Genomic DNA, 15,170 nt, shown 5'->3' with positions numbered 1-15,170 from the left:
AAAAAAAAAAAAGAAGTGTGAAAAAATTGTGTTGTCCTTAATCTTTCGTCTTAAAAACGCTCTGCTAACACTTCCTGCCATTAGGAGAATATATCTATGGAATATTTATTGAAAATATTATATAATTTTAATAGTCATTTTGTAGCTCATTCAATGCCCTATTCTCTAATTTAAAAATCAGCTAATATAAAATAGTTAATTACTCTCATCACTTTATCCCTAGAAGTTAGAGTTAATGATTTTTTTACGGTATTGCCACAGACCATGGCAGGTTCTTTTATTCAGTATAAACACATGGAACCAGAGATATGGCTTTAGTTTAACAAAATGTGTAAATACAAGGAAGCCCTTTTATGTAAAAGTCAGTGTTGGAGATAGGGGAAGATTTCTATGCTAGGTACAAATTCTGTCCTTAATTCTTTCCTTGAATTACAAAATGCTTATTATAATGTCTCATCTAAGGGTTTCTAGATTTGCAGCCTGTTATTACCACCTCTGGATAATAACACATTTCTAGTAGATCCAAGTGCATGCAGTAAATCCTTCCATACTTTTATATAAATAGAAGTTTGTCTCATTACCCCCCCCCTCTCCACTTTTTTTTTTTTTTTTTTTAACAAGGAGAAGCCTAATAATATGGAGCATATTCAGTTGGGGCTGGGTCTCTGTAAATGCCTTCTGCCCCTCGTTAACAAGGACTTGAGTTAAAATTCATAATGCTTGGGCAAGGCTCTTAAAGAAACACTGGATTATATCCAGAATTTTCTATTCTCCCAAGGTTTTCTAAAGCATACAATGTGGCAGTAACACAGTGTCTAGAAGTGGTGGCTGGAAGAGAGAAGGAGGAATCTTCATATTATTCTCCTAGACGGGAGAGTTTGAGATATATATATACACACACATACACACACACACACACACACACACACACACACACACACACACACATATATTTTTTAGACAGAGTCTCACTCTGTCACCCAGGCTGGAGTGCAGTGGCGTGATCTCAGTTGACTGCAAGCTCTGCCTCCTGGGTTCACTCCATTCTCCTGCCTCAGCCTCTCGAGTCGCTGGGACTACAGGCGCCCGCCACCACGCCCGGCTAATTTTTTGTATTTTTAGTAGAGATGGGGTTTTACCGTGTTAGCCAGGATGGTCTCGATCTCCTGACCTTGTGATCCGCCTGCCTCGGCCTCCCAAATTGCTGGGATTACAGGCATGAGCCACTGTGCCCGGCTGAGATACATTTTCTGAAACTTGTTTCTGAATAGCCTGGAATTCTGGATCAGTTGGACCAGCATAGTCAGTATTTGGAAGATGGTGAAACACTGAATTTGCTAATTTACTGGTGATTATAGGTACCTGAATATAGAGGTGATATGACCTGCATATGATCCAGGCAGATTTTGTTCATATGTTGTAGTTTGAATGTAGTGTGAATGGTCTTCTTCAAAGTGTACAATTATGTATATTTTTTGGACTCTGTTGTCTTTCACCATTTTTCCTTATACTGTTAAAGCTTAAATACCCTAGACCCTATCATATCTCAGGAGACACTGACTTCATCAAACTTAGGCTTTTGTCTTTGGCAAGCAATCTGCCCCAATATTTGTATTCCTATTCCTAAGCCTGGTCATTGTCAGATGACTCATAGAAGCCTTTAGGGGAAGCCAGAGTATACCTAGCCGTAGGAGTGCTTATCAGGTTAATGACCTGATCATGAAACTGGCTTATAAACATTAGACACATATACTCACGCACATACACATGCTGTATAGATGTTTTTGCCCATAGAAGGTGCTGCCAGCTGCATCAGGACTGGCTGTAGTCTTCTCTGTGCTCAGATGTGCTAAGTATTCATGGAAGCTGCAGCTGCTGGAGTAGCTCTTCCCAGAAGGCTCCCAACCCCAACTGGACATTCCATTGGTCACAGTTAGGTGGTGACTGCTCATAGCTTTGCTCTGCAGCAGAAATGTTGCTTTCCACATAGCAAAAAAAATGTATATATTATATATGTATATATATGTGTATACGTGTGTGTGTGTGTGTGTGTGTATTTGGCTTTGATTTATTGCCAGTCCTGGAGGAAAGGAAAAAAAAAGATTAAGGAGTAATTTAGTAAAGAGCAGAATCCTTTCTGTTGAAAATCAGTTATTGCCATATTGACTATGACATAGGGCTTCTGGAGTGGGAGCTAGGAAGGCTCAAAGAAAAGCAGTTTATTGCTTTATTGTGAGGATTTTTAATCCCATAGCTGGTAGAAGCTAGCACCAAGAAGAAAAGATCACTCTGCTTGTCGTCTGGGTATGAGCAATTGGATGAAGAAAAAAATGAAAGTTGAGGGAAAATGAGGCCAAACTGGTCCAGAATCAGGAGAGTTGACTTTTATGGCCATAACTCTGTTGTGAGCTTTCTGTATACCCTTGGACAAGTCCCTGGACCTCTCTGGGAACCAGGTTTGTCATCTACAAATGAAAGAGCAGAACCAGGTGCTCTCTGGCTGTTACTGTGATGGGTAGGATCCCTTCCAGCTCTGGCATTTGATGGTTCTCTGCCTCTATTTGTCCTGCACAAGAACTAGGCACAGAGAGAAAGCAGGTCCGGTGGGCCTGATTTTCCACATGGAAGTCATCAGCCCTCTCCTGCATGAGAAGAAAGGATATTATAGGCTGGACATCCAGGCTGTCAATTACCTCCCTCTGAAGGAAGCGTGCCTGAGGCTATATGAGAGCTCTTCCCGTGTGTGGAACACTCAATCAGATTTCCAGGGCTCTGTGTAAGTGATAGCTGTAGGTGCGTAAACCTGCAGAACACAAATCCTGTCTGTACTGCCTGTGGTATTAAGTTGACACAGTGTGAACTGCTTAATGGCCCCTCTTTGTTCCTTTAATTGTGTTCCTATGAAGAGGCAAAGGAATAAGTAATATGAGTAAATGGCTCATTGTAATGAAATAGCTTTTAGCTTCCAGATAGCTTGCTATAAGTGGAGGTTTCTGCAGTGCTTAGCAGAATTTTGGAAGGAGACAGTCCTTTTGCCTTTAGAGTGGCAGCCTTGTTAACAAACGGGAGCTGCAGTTTCTCATTTAGTCTGAGGCTGTTAGAGTCCTTGTTGTCTCATTAGGCCCATAACACAGTGAGCTATGCCTTGAGAAGCAAAAACCTGATGAACCACCAACCTGATGCCTTTCCAGTGGGCTGAGGGACATGTCAGTATGGAAGGAAGTTTCTGTGTTTGTCAAGGAATCACATTTGTAGGGCAGCATTATTTATTAGATGGAATTGGGAATTCCCCACCCCTCATCCCCTTGTTTGTAATACATTACTTGTCCGAGCCAAACTGATCAAGAAGAGATCTTGAGCCTTGGTTTGCTGTTCTAATAAGTAGGATTTGTCTTAACACTAGCTTATTCTTATTTTTCTTCTTATTTTGCCTATGAAACAGATTGGATTCTTAGGACAGCTGGGCCAGAATTATCCTCTAAAGCAAGGATATCCATTCTTTCTCCCAGAGTGGCTGTAGCACTAATTGTGGTGTCTACAGCTTGATTCAAGGGAAAGCGTGGCTACTGTGGTACCAAGACTAGCTGTGGCCATCAGGCCCTCAGCTGGTCAAAGCCTTATAGTTGCCAGGTGTAGGAGCCAGCTCTGGTTCTGTTATTTCATCAGAGATACTTGACTGCCTGGATTAGGGATTTCTCAGTAGACAGCTGCTTTTTCCTCCTCAATGAAATTCAAACTTTCTGGCCACTTGACTCTTCAGAGCAGAGATTGGTGGAAGCAATTTAAAATTGTATTATCATAAAGGTTATAGAAATCCAGTTTTGGATTTCTTATATAGGTTATAGGGATATCCTTCCCTATAACCCTCAGGACCTCTGAAGAAAGGCTCACAAAAATAAAGATGAACTTACAGACAGGTTTGTTTCTAGTAAACATTAAGTGTTGAGGGTCAATTGGAAGTCATTTTGGTTTCCTCTTGAGGAGGTGGGAAGGATTCCAGTCTTTGGATAGTATATGTGCATATTAGAAAAGAAACAAGGAGGAAGAGGTCTTCCTTCACAATGGAGCATGGCCAAGAGCTGCTTGGCAAGTATTAGCCTCAGAAAAGAGATCCTGCAGAACACCGTAGGCATGGGAGATGCAAGAAAGGAAGGATCTTGGATTTTATTTGCACTTTTGAAGACTAAAATCAAAGAAAGGGGAGTTTTGAAGACTAAAATCAAAGAAAGGGGAGTTTTTTGTTTTTTTGGTTTTGTTTTGTTTTCGTTTTGCTTAGAGACAGTATCTTGTTCTATCACCCAGGCTGGAGTTCTGTGGCACAATCCTGGTTCACTGCAGCCTCAAACTTCCAGGCTCAGGTGATCCTCAGAAATGGGTATATTCTAGTCAAAGGCCATTCAGATTAGAGATACAGGTATATATCCAGAAATGCAGTTGTGATTCTATGTGACACTTGAATTATTCACCTTCTCTTTTCCACATTTCTTCTTCTTAAATGAAAAAAGAGCCAATAATCGAATATGTTCCACACTCCTGTCTTGATATTAGCCACATGCACAAAATATACTGGATGTTTCTCTCCCTTAGGTTCTGTCCATGAAACCTAGAATTCATGGGAGTGCAGCCCAGGAAGAAGACGAACACCCTTATGAACTGTTGTTAACAGCAGAGACAAAGAAAATGGTGTCGGTGGATGGAAAAACAAAAGGTACGTTCCCCACAACTCCTGGCAGAACCAACTCCAAAGGGATTTTTAAAGTGTGTGATCCTGAGTGGAAGGGGAAGATGTTGTAACTATGATATTCTTTGGGTTGTGGTGGTTAGGTTTCACGACGGTCTGGGATGGTGGGTACATTATGGCTTTTCATTTCCAATACGTGACCTATATGCTCTAGGTTGGAGTTGGCTGCCACGGCCACATTCAGCATGCGAAGCAAGGAGAAGGTTAAGTCAGACTAGGTGCAAACTGTGGGAGGAGAGACCACCAGCCCCATGGCAGAGATTGATTTGGGGTCTTAAATCATAAACCCTCAAGTTAATGCTGTGGAAAAACAAGCTCAACAAGTCAGTCCCTTTGGGTTCAGGCTGACGGCACAGACTCTGCTTTTGAGTCCTGACCTCAGAGTGAGACACTCCTGGGGAGGGGCCCGTGATTGGCTGCCACCCTGTAACTAGAGTGCTCTGTCGCCTTGGCCTACTTTCATTGCCTCTGCAAAATTCAGTTTCCTCTGTAAGGGAGTGAGCGCTGCAGTACTGAGATCCAGCCCGTCGATGTAAGTGCAGTCACGACAGAGGTGAGTGTGCACTGCTGGGGAATTTGTGTCAACTCCTGTTCTAAGGAAGAATAAGGGGCAATGCAGTTCCCACTGCAGTTTGAAGGAACTCTAGTGACCTTTCCCAGCTCTCTACAGCTTGCAGGTATTAGGGCCTTCATGGGGTATGCGTACCTTCTTTCAACCCTAAGACATTCCATGGTTCAGGTAAGAACAGAGGATGAGATGGTTTCCTTTGAAATGCCCTTTGCTTAGATCTGTCAGTGCTTAGAGGGTGGCAAAGAGAACGTGTGCATATGCGTATGACATTGTAGACTTTATTTTTAATGGTCCTATTTAAAAGGTTTTCTCTTGCATGCAGACATTGTGGTCATTTTCATAGTGATTTTTTTTGTTTTGTATTTTATGGTTTCCGTTTGGAGCTTTTAAAAAAAGTTGTAATTTAGATACAGTAAAATTTATCCTTTTTTGTGTATAGTTCTGTGAATTTTGACAGATGGAGTTGTATAACTGCCATCACAATAAAAATATAGAACAGTTTCATCCCCCAAATTTTCCCGTGTTCTTTTGTAGTCAACCCCACTCCTTTCCCTTATTTCTGACAACCACTGCTCTAATGTCTGTCCCAATAGTTTTGCCTTTTCCAGAATGTCATATAAATGGAATCATACAATCTGTAGCCTTTTGAGCCTGGCCCCTTTCACTTAGCTAATACATTTGAAATTCATCCGTGTCATCACATATATCAATAATTTGTTCCTTTTCATTGCTATTATCCCATTGTATGGATATACCTCAGTTTATCCTTTCCCTGGCTGAAGGATATTTGGGTCATTTACAGTTTTTGACAATTATAAATAAAATCATTATAAACATTCACTTACAGGTTTTTATGTGAACAGAAGTTTTCATTTCACTTAGATATATACCTATGAATGGGATTGCTGAGTATCCCAGCAATAGATGTTTAACTTCACGTGAAATATATAATATGTTTAACTCTATAAGAAACTGCCAAACTATTTTCCAGAGTGATTATACCATTTTGCATTCCTGTCAGAAGTGTATGAGATTTGATGTACATCTACTTGCTATATATATCATCCCTAGCACTTAATATTGTCAGGTTTTTAAAATTTTAGCCATTCTAATAGATATGCAATGTTAGTTCATTCTGGATTTAATTTGCATTTTCCTAATATCTAATGATGTTGAGCATCAATTAATGTGATTAGTCACCATCCTTAATATCTAATTAAATGTCTATCAAATTTTTGCTCATTTAAAAACATTAGATTGTTTTCTTATTATTGAGTTGTGAATTCTTTATATATTTTACATACAAATTCTTCATTAGATACATGATTTTCTCCCCATCTGTGACTTGTCTTTTTGTTCCCTTAACAGTGTGTTTTGAAGAGAAGTGACTCTAAATTTTGATAAAGTTCAATTTATCCTTTTTTAAAATATGGATAAGGTCACCAATCTTTTTTTTTTTTTTTTTTTTTTTTTTTTTTTTTTTTTTTTTGAGATGGAGTCTCTCTCTCTCTGTCACCAGGCTGGAGTGTAGTGGCCCAATCACAGCTCACTGCAACCTCCACTTCGTGGGCTCAAGCAGTTCTCTTGCCTCAGCCTCCCAAGTAGCTGAGACTACAGGCACGCACCACCACGCCCAGCTAATTTTTGTATTTTTAGTAGAGACGAGATTTCACCATGTTGGCCAGGATGGTCTCGATCTCTTGACCTCATGATCCGCCCACCTCAGCCTCCCAAAGTGCTGGGATTACAGGCATGAGCCACCGTGCTCAGCCACCAATCTTTTGTATGTTTTTTTGCTAGAAATTTTACAGCTTTAGGTTTTACATTTAAGTCTATGATCAATTATGAGTTAATTTTTATATATGGTGTGAGGTATGGATCAAGTTTCATTGTTTTACAAATGGCTATCCAATTGTTTCTGCATGATTTGTTGAAAAAGACCTTCCTTTCTCTATTGAATTGTCTTTGCAACTTTGTTACTTTTTCCAGAATTGCTTTAGACATTCTAGTTCCATTGTCTTTCCCATTTAGAATCAGTTTATTGATTTCTTCCCCACCCCACCACCTAGTTCTTAGTCAATGTGCACAGCTTGTTGATTTCTACAAAAAGTACAGCTGGGATTTTGATTGGGTTTATATTGAATCTATATTGATAGTGAAAAATTGATAACTATATTGAGCCTTCCAATCATATTGGTAGATTTTTTTTTTTTTTTTTGGAGACAGAGTCTTGCTCTGTCACCCAGGCTGGAGTGCAGTGCCATGACCTTGGCTCACTGCAACCTCCACCTCCCAGGTTCAAGTGATTCTCCTGCCTCACCCTCTCGTGTAGAGGGGATTACAGGCATCCACCACCATGTCTGGCTAAATTTTGATTTTTAGCAGAGATGGCATTTCGCCACGTTGGCCAGGCTGATCTCGAACTCCAGACCTCAGGTGATCTGCCCGCCTCAGCCTCCAAAAGTGCTGGAATTGCAGGCGTGAGCCACCAACCCTGGCCATACTGGTAGATTTTTAATTAAAACATTTAGAAAAGGTGAAGAGGGCACCAATGCCCTCTCTAGTCATTTGATAATAAAATTGATAATAAATTACACTTAATAAACTAACCCTTAAAAAACAAGCAATTAATTAATGCTCTGTTTGAAAATGGTTCTTAGTGAAGAAATAATTTTTAGCATCATGGAGGAGGGAGATTCCAATTCTTTCTTTCTTTCAAAGGTTTCATCTGGAACCACTACAAGATAATTGACTCAACCTTTGGAAGAAAGAAGAGTGGAAGGTTAGACTAACTTCATAAGTGGGGCTGGTGTCCTTAGCTACCAAGTGTGCTTGAAAGGGATTTTGTATCCCCTTATAAAGAGATCATTAGGTTAAGGAAGGAACTAACAATTAGGAGTTTTGGCTACACATCTGGTCCTCCTATGCTTTGGTTTCTTCCAACTCTTCTATATTGGGATAAGTGTTGTGAGTAGGTGGTATAGAAGCAGATTTAATTGAACCACAGGCTGTGGGATGCGCCTGCCTCACGGCTTGCTGCTTAGATCACTCAAAGAGCTTTCAGACAAAATAGCTGAGACAGTGAATATAAAAATGGGCTCTGCTAGTTTCTCAGAAGCCTTGTCTATCCTGGCAGCCTGGCAGGAAAAGCTAGCCTAGAAGGAGTGCCTGCTAATGTTGATATAAGTGAGGCACATCAGCAGACCATGTTGTAGGTATTACTGAATCTTTTCTGCATTTCCTTTAATGTCTTGTCTTACGCAGCTTTTATGAATTAATTGATCAGTTTTCAAAAGGCCATGTTAGTGAGACTACCAGAGCTTTTAACCCTGCCTTAGTATAATTCAAAAAACTACAATGTGTGAGGGGTGGGGTGGGAAATTTTAAAATTACATTTTAGGCTGGGTACGGTGGCTCACTCTTGTAATCCCAGCACTTTGGGAGGCCGAGGCAGGTGGACTTGAGTCCAGAAGTTGGAGACCAGCCAGGACAACATAGCAAGACCCCCATCTCTAAAATAAATTTTTTTAATTTTTAAAATTTACATTTTTATATTATCTTATTAGTATGTGCTTACTGAGGAAGAAAAAAAAACATTCCAGCAATACAGAAATGAATATAAATAAAATGCTAAGGTTCTTCTCACCTCCCTGTTACTCACAGTTGCTAGAGGTGACCATCGTTTGAAAATGTGGTAGGCTGGGCATGGTGGCTCACACCTGTAATCCCTGTACTTTGGGAGGCCAAGGCAGGAGGCTTGCTTGAAGCCAGGGTTTCAAGACCAGCCTGGCAACATAGTGAGACCCCATATCTGCAAAAAAAAAAAAACTGAAGTAACTGGCTTTTAATAGCAAAATAATACCATCCTAACCTAACCACAGAGTTCAAAAAGAAAGTGTGGTATATATGATTCAGACCATTTGTTATCTTTATACAAAAGTGACTATGTGAAATTCTTTGTATTTAAGCTAAAATGGGATTGTATTTTACAAACTTTTTGTGAACTTGCATTTTGTATTTGCCTTGTCTATAGAGCACAGATACAATTTTATCTTAGTTCTTAAAATCTAGCTAAATACCCCATAACTCATTTTTTCCTTCTCCAGTTCATGGGTGTTGAAGTTGTCGCCAGGATTTCTGTTATAAATTACGCTTCTGTGGACATTCTGTGCATGTGTTCTTAAATACGTGTAAGAGTATGTCTCTAAAAAAGACTGATAGAAAGTAGAATTAGCAGGTCAGAGTGTAGGTGCATGTCTAGATCTAATGGGTGGAGCTAAATTGCCCTCCCTTAATGGTGAAGAGAAATACGCTCTTCATACCTTCACCAATGTGGTGTATTATCAGTCTTTAATGTTTTCCACCATGATAAGCAAAAAAGGTGCTATTTGTCATTGGAACTGAGCAACTTACCTTATTGATTAGCATTTTGTGTTTAATCTGTGAGTTGCCTATTTTATTCTATTTTTCTACATAGAAATTAGTGGTAGTAGAAACACTTTGTTTAAATACCTGTAATATTTGGCCAAAGTAGTGCTCAGAGGAAAGTTTATATTCTTAAATTCATTTGTTAAACAACAAGAAAGATTAAAATGTAACCAAAAGAAAGTAGCAGACAGTAATAAGAGATCGTTAGGGAATTATTGAGATAAAAGCAGATAGTATATTTCTCATACTTTATGTTATGTGTGCTACACCTTAGTGAAAGAAAGAAAAGTAGAAGAAACTAAAAAGAGAGACTTGATCATTAAAATGAATTTGTATTTTTTTAAAGATTTCTGACAATTTTGATCAAGAAAGAGAAAAAAAACCACTACACGTGAGGATGCTATAAAGAATATTCTTGGCCCGGCACAGTGGCTCATGCCTGTATTCCCAGCACTTTGGGAGCCCAGGGTGGGTGGATCACTTGAGGTCAGGAGTTTGAGACCAGCCTGGCCAACATGGTGAAACCCCGCTTCTACTAAAAATACAAGAATTTGGCCAGGCGTGGTGGCTCATGCCTGTAATCCCAGCACTTTGGGAGGCCGAGGCAGGTGGATCACAAGGACAAGAGATGGAGACCATCCTGGCTAACACAGTGAAACCCTGTCTCTACTAAACATACAGAAATTTAGCCGGGTGTGGTGGTACGCGCCTGTAGTCACAGCTACTCAGGAGGCTGAGGCAGGAGAATCGCTTGAACCTGGGAGGCAGAGGTTGCAGTGAGCCAAGATCACGCTACTGCACTCTAGCCTTGGTGACAGCGAGACTCCATCTCAAAAATATATATATACAAGAATTAGCCAGGCGTGATATCACACACCTGTAATCCCAGCTACTCAGGAGGCTGAGGCTGATAATCACTTGAACCCAGGAGGCGCCTCTTTTTTGAGACTCTGTCTCAAAAAAAAAAGAAAAAGAACATTCTTAATTGTACATTTTTAAATAACTAAAAGAGTATAATTGGATTGTTTGTAACACAAAGGATAAATGCTTGAGAGGATGAATGCCTCACTCTCCATGATGTAATTATTCCTCATTGTATGCCTGTATCAAAACATCTCGACAGGGTGCGGGTGGTTCATGCCTGTAATCCCAGCACTTCGAGAGGCTGAGTCGGGCAGATCATGAGGTCAGGCGATCGAAACCATCCTGGCTAACACAGTGAAACCCCGTCTCCACTAAAAATACAAAAAATTAGCCGGGCGTGGTGGTGGCACCTGTGGTCCCAGCTACTCAGGAGGCTGAGGCAGGAGAACGGCGTGAAACCAGGAGGCGGAGCTTGCAGTGAGCCGAGAGCTCCAGCGAAAGAACGAGACTCTGTCTCAAAAAACAAACAAATAAAAAAAAAAAAACAAAAGAAATCTCATGTACCCTAGTATATACCCACAAAATTAAAATTTTAAAAGTTTTTAAAATTAAAACTTCAAAAAATAATATAGCCAGGCACAGTAGCTCACACCTGTAATCCCAGCTCTTAGGGACGCAGAGACAGGAGGACAGCTTGAGCCCAGGAGTTTGAGACCTGCCTGGGCAATATAGTGAGAACCTGTTCTCCACAAAAAAGAGTAGAAAAAAAGACAAAAAAGAATATATAATGTCAAATTAAGAGATTTTAAAAATTAATAATAAGATGATTTATAGGAATAAATTTTATGTGGTTAATCAGAGTTGCTGCCATCCCCTGGGAGCGTTTAGAATTGTTTTGGGAGAGTTTTGGTCCGTCACAATGACTGGTTAAGGTGGGGTTGCTGCTGGCATTTTCCCCCTGGGGATCAGGAATGCTAAGCATCCTATACTATGCGGGACAGTCCTTCACAGTGAGTAATTTTCCCACCAAGAAATGCCATTCGTGCCTATAGAAATGACAAAAGCTGACAGAAGTGGAAAGCCTTAATAGATCTGTGAATTTGAAAGCCCATCCTCCAAAAAGACTCGAGGCCCATGTGATTTTATGGTAGTTTTATTTAATTGGGTATTCCTGTTAAATTATTTCAAATGTAGAAAAAGTCTTCTGAAATTATCATACAGGGCAAGCATAACCAAGAACAGTGACTCCTGTTTTGTATAGCATAGTCATTCATTTCTCCTTCATGTTTAATTCTTTGCTCGCTGGATGTTCTGGACATAAATTACCACTCAGAGAAATAGTGGACAACTTTCCAGGTTTGATAGCAAATGGGAATGTAGCCAAGAGCTCTAAAAGCCATCGTGTTTTCTGTGGTGCTTTAGCATCCACTAATAGTGCTTGGGTCCAGGTAAAGTGGTACTTAACAGAGGACAGTGATGAATGATTATCTGAAGACAGTGATATATGTGGACTTTTTGGCGTGCAGCTACACTTCAGAAGTTTTTGAGATTAAGTCAGTATTGCTGAGAGCTACGCATTTGAGTCTGTGCACAGTTCATGCATCAGTATGAAGACCTTAATCCTTCCAAAGGGGAGGAAATGGTTTTTAGCTTCTCCCTTTACTCCTACATCAGAGTACCAATTCCTTAGCTATTGGGGAACTCTAGAGTATAAGTCTTGGCTTTTCCTGTGCCAGTTTTGGATTGTTTTCTCAGTGTGCTTCCAACTGTAGTCCCACTTTTACTGTTGGTTTAATGAGATTTCAGGACGAAGAGAAAATAGGTACCTGTGTTCGATGTATCATCTTTACCAAGAAGTCCAGGCTAGATTTTCAAAGTAAATACCCAGGAGTATGTTTGGATGCTTTTTCCAAAGGGAAGACATATAAATGAGACAGTTTGACAATTAAGCCTTATCTTCAGCAGCTTCCTCTTCTCTCACCATCTTTTTTTTTTTAAATAGACAGGGGTCTTGCTCCATTGCTAGGTTGGAGTGCAGTGGTGTGGTCATAGCTCCCTGCAGTCTCCAGCTCCTGGGCTCAAGCAATCCTCCCTCCTGCCTTAGCCTCCTGAATAGCTAGACTAAAGGCATGTGCCACCATGCCCAGCTAAAAAAATTTTTTAGAGATGGGTTCTCACTGTATTGTCCAGGCTAGTCTCGAACTCCTGGCCTCAAGCAATCCCACCTCAACCTCCCATGTAGCTGGGGTCACAGGCACAAGCCACTGCACTTTACTTTTCTCATCTTCTTGCGTTAGAGGAGCTCCTGCCCAAAGTCCTGCTGTATAACTGTCTTCTTATTAATTTATATTTCTGAGTTGGAATAGTTTAATTTTCTTTCCATTGTAGAACAAGTCCAAGCCTTATGAACTGTGCTTCTAAATTTTCCTCCACCAGATGTATTGACAGCCGTTTATATACATATATGTTATGCATTTATATACATGAGACATATGTAAAATAACTGAAAGACGACAGAATATGTTAAATTCATATGAAAGTGGTACAAAAGTAATTTTGGTGTCCAAAAGAGGGATAAATTATATCAGTGTAAGAGATCTTGGATGGCTTTATTAACGAAATCGCAGTTGAGCTGAACCCCTAGATAGAGTTATACCTGATAGAGTTATACCTAGATAGAATTATACCTGATAAGGAGAGAGCATTTCAGGCAGGAGGAGTAGCACAGACAACAGTGAGATGATGGGAGGAGATATAGAGAACATGTCTGGAGAATGGTAAGAGTAATCCGATTTGGCTGGAACAAAGGGAACTTGTCATAGAGCATTGGATCTCCAGCGTCACTGTTTATTCCCAAGACAATACAGTGTTGTTGAGGCTTTTTAAATTGGGTGACAGGATAGGAGCCACACTTCAGAAATATATAATTGTGGACTCTTAGATTGCTTAGATTGGGAGAGACTGGAGGCGGGAAAGCCCTAAAGTCAAGAGACTTCACAGAGTCTCTCTAAGGTAATTGGAGCCCAGACTAGAGGGAGAGTAGGAAGTTATACGAAGGGAGGTATGAGTGGGAGAGGTATAGAAGAAGCAGAATTAACAGGACCATGGAACAAAATGTATAGGAATCAGGAGAGGAATTTCAGGATGATTCCGAGGTTTGAGCTTGGTTAATTGAGAAAATAATGTACGACTAACAGGAATAGAGAATCGAGGGGAGGGGCATGTTTGAGGGAAGATGTTAAGTCCGGTTTCAAATGTGTTATGTTTGAGGTGTTTTAGGTACCAGAGAACATCCAAGTAAAGATACTTCATAAACACTTGGAAATATGAGTCTGATGAGAGATGTGAAGATTAGAAATATGGATTTAGGAATCATCCAAGTTGAGGTGATTCTTAACATAAAAGAGAATCCAGGCCGGGTACGGTGGGTCTTGCCTGTAATCCCAGCACTTTGGGAAGGTGAGATGGGTGGATCACTTGAGGCCAAGAGTTCAAGACCAGCCTGGCCAACATGGTGAAACCCCATCTCTTCTAAAAATACAAAAATTTACTGGGTATGGTGGCACATGTGTATAATCCCAGTTACTTGGGAAGCTGAGGCATGAGAATCATTTGAACCTGGGAAGCAGAGGTTGCAGTGAACCAAGATCAAGCCACTGCACTCCAGCCTGAGTGACAGAGCAAAACTCCGTCTCAAAAAAAAAAAAAAAAAAAAAAAAAAAAAAAAAAAAAAAGAATAAAAGAATCCTTTGCTGAGAGACGAGAGAGATTGAAGAGTTCCAAAACAGCACTTAGCCTGGGCAACATAGTGAGATCTTGCCTCTACGAAAATAAAAAATTTTTAAAAATTAGCTGGGTGTGGTGGTGTGCACCTGTAGTCCTAGCTGCTTGGAGGCTGAGGTGGAAGGACTGCTTGAGCCCAGGTGGTTGAGCCTCCTGAACTCCAGCCTGGGTGACAGAGTGAGACCCTGTCTCTAAAATAATAGTAATTTTTTTTTTTAAAAGAGTAGAGCTTATATTTAGAGGCACAAGGGGAAAGAAATGTAGGAAGATAACTGGGATAACGCAATATCTTAGGAGCCAAGGCTCAATGTGACAGAAAACCCTGAATAACTGTGGTTTGAACAAGATAGAAGTCCAGAGTGGGATCACTGGGCTTAATGGCAGTTTATGACCATTAAGGACCCAGTCTCCCTTCTGCCATCTCATAGTTCAAGATGGCTATCCAAGTTCAAGCCATCAGTATGGGAAGGAAGAAAGAGGAGAATGTCACTTTAAAGATAGTTCCCACAAGTTACACATGCCACTTTCACTTATAACCCACTGGCCAGAACTTGGTCATGTGGTTACACCTAGCTACAAAGGAGGTGGGAAGTAATTGTCTTTAGTCTAGGTGGCTGTGAACCTGTCTAAAAGTCCCATAACCAAGGAAGGAAGGGTGGAGTGGGTACTGGGAGCAATGGGCAAACAATATCCATTGCTACAGAAAGAGCTAGAAGAATGAAAACTAGAAAAAGGGTTAGGCAGTTAGAAGGCCATTGGTAAATCCTAAATGGGGTCTAATTT

The 15,170-nt window shown here is 40.4% G+C and overlaps 1 protein-coding gene across 1 annotated transcript in view; it reads left to right on the top strand.

Moving 5' to 3' along the window:
* The window catches only part of ANKS1A (ankyrin repeat and sterile alpha motif domain containing 1A), a 201,371-nt gene that overhangs the window by 100,935 nt on the left and 85,266 nt on the right, over positions 1–15,170 (top strand). The window contains exon 10 of the mRNA XM_017853620.1: positions 4,588–4,708. Coding sequence (XP_017709109.1) covers positions 4,588–4,708 — 121 coding nt within the window. The remainder of the gene's footprint in view (positions 1–4,587; positions 4,709–15,170) is intronic.

The sequence above is a fragment of the Rhinopithecus bieti genome, unplaced genomic scaffold, assembly GCF_001698545.2.
Source record: "Rhinopithecus bieti isolate Rb0 unplaced genomic scaffold, ASM169854v2 scaffold_36553, whole genome shotgun sequence".
NCBI lineage: Eukaryota > Metazoa > Chordata > Mammalia > Primates > Cercopithecidae > Rhinopithecus > Rhinopithecus bieti.
This window is presented reverse-complemented; position numbering and strand designations above follow the sequence as displayed.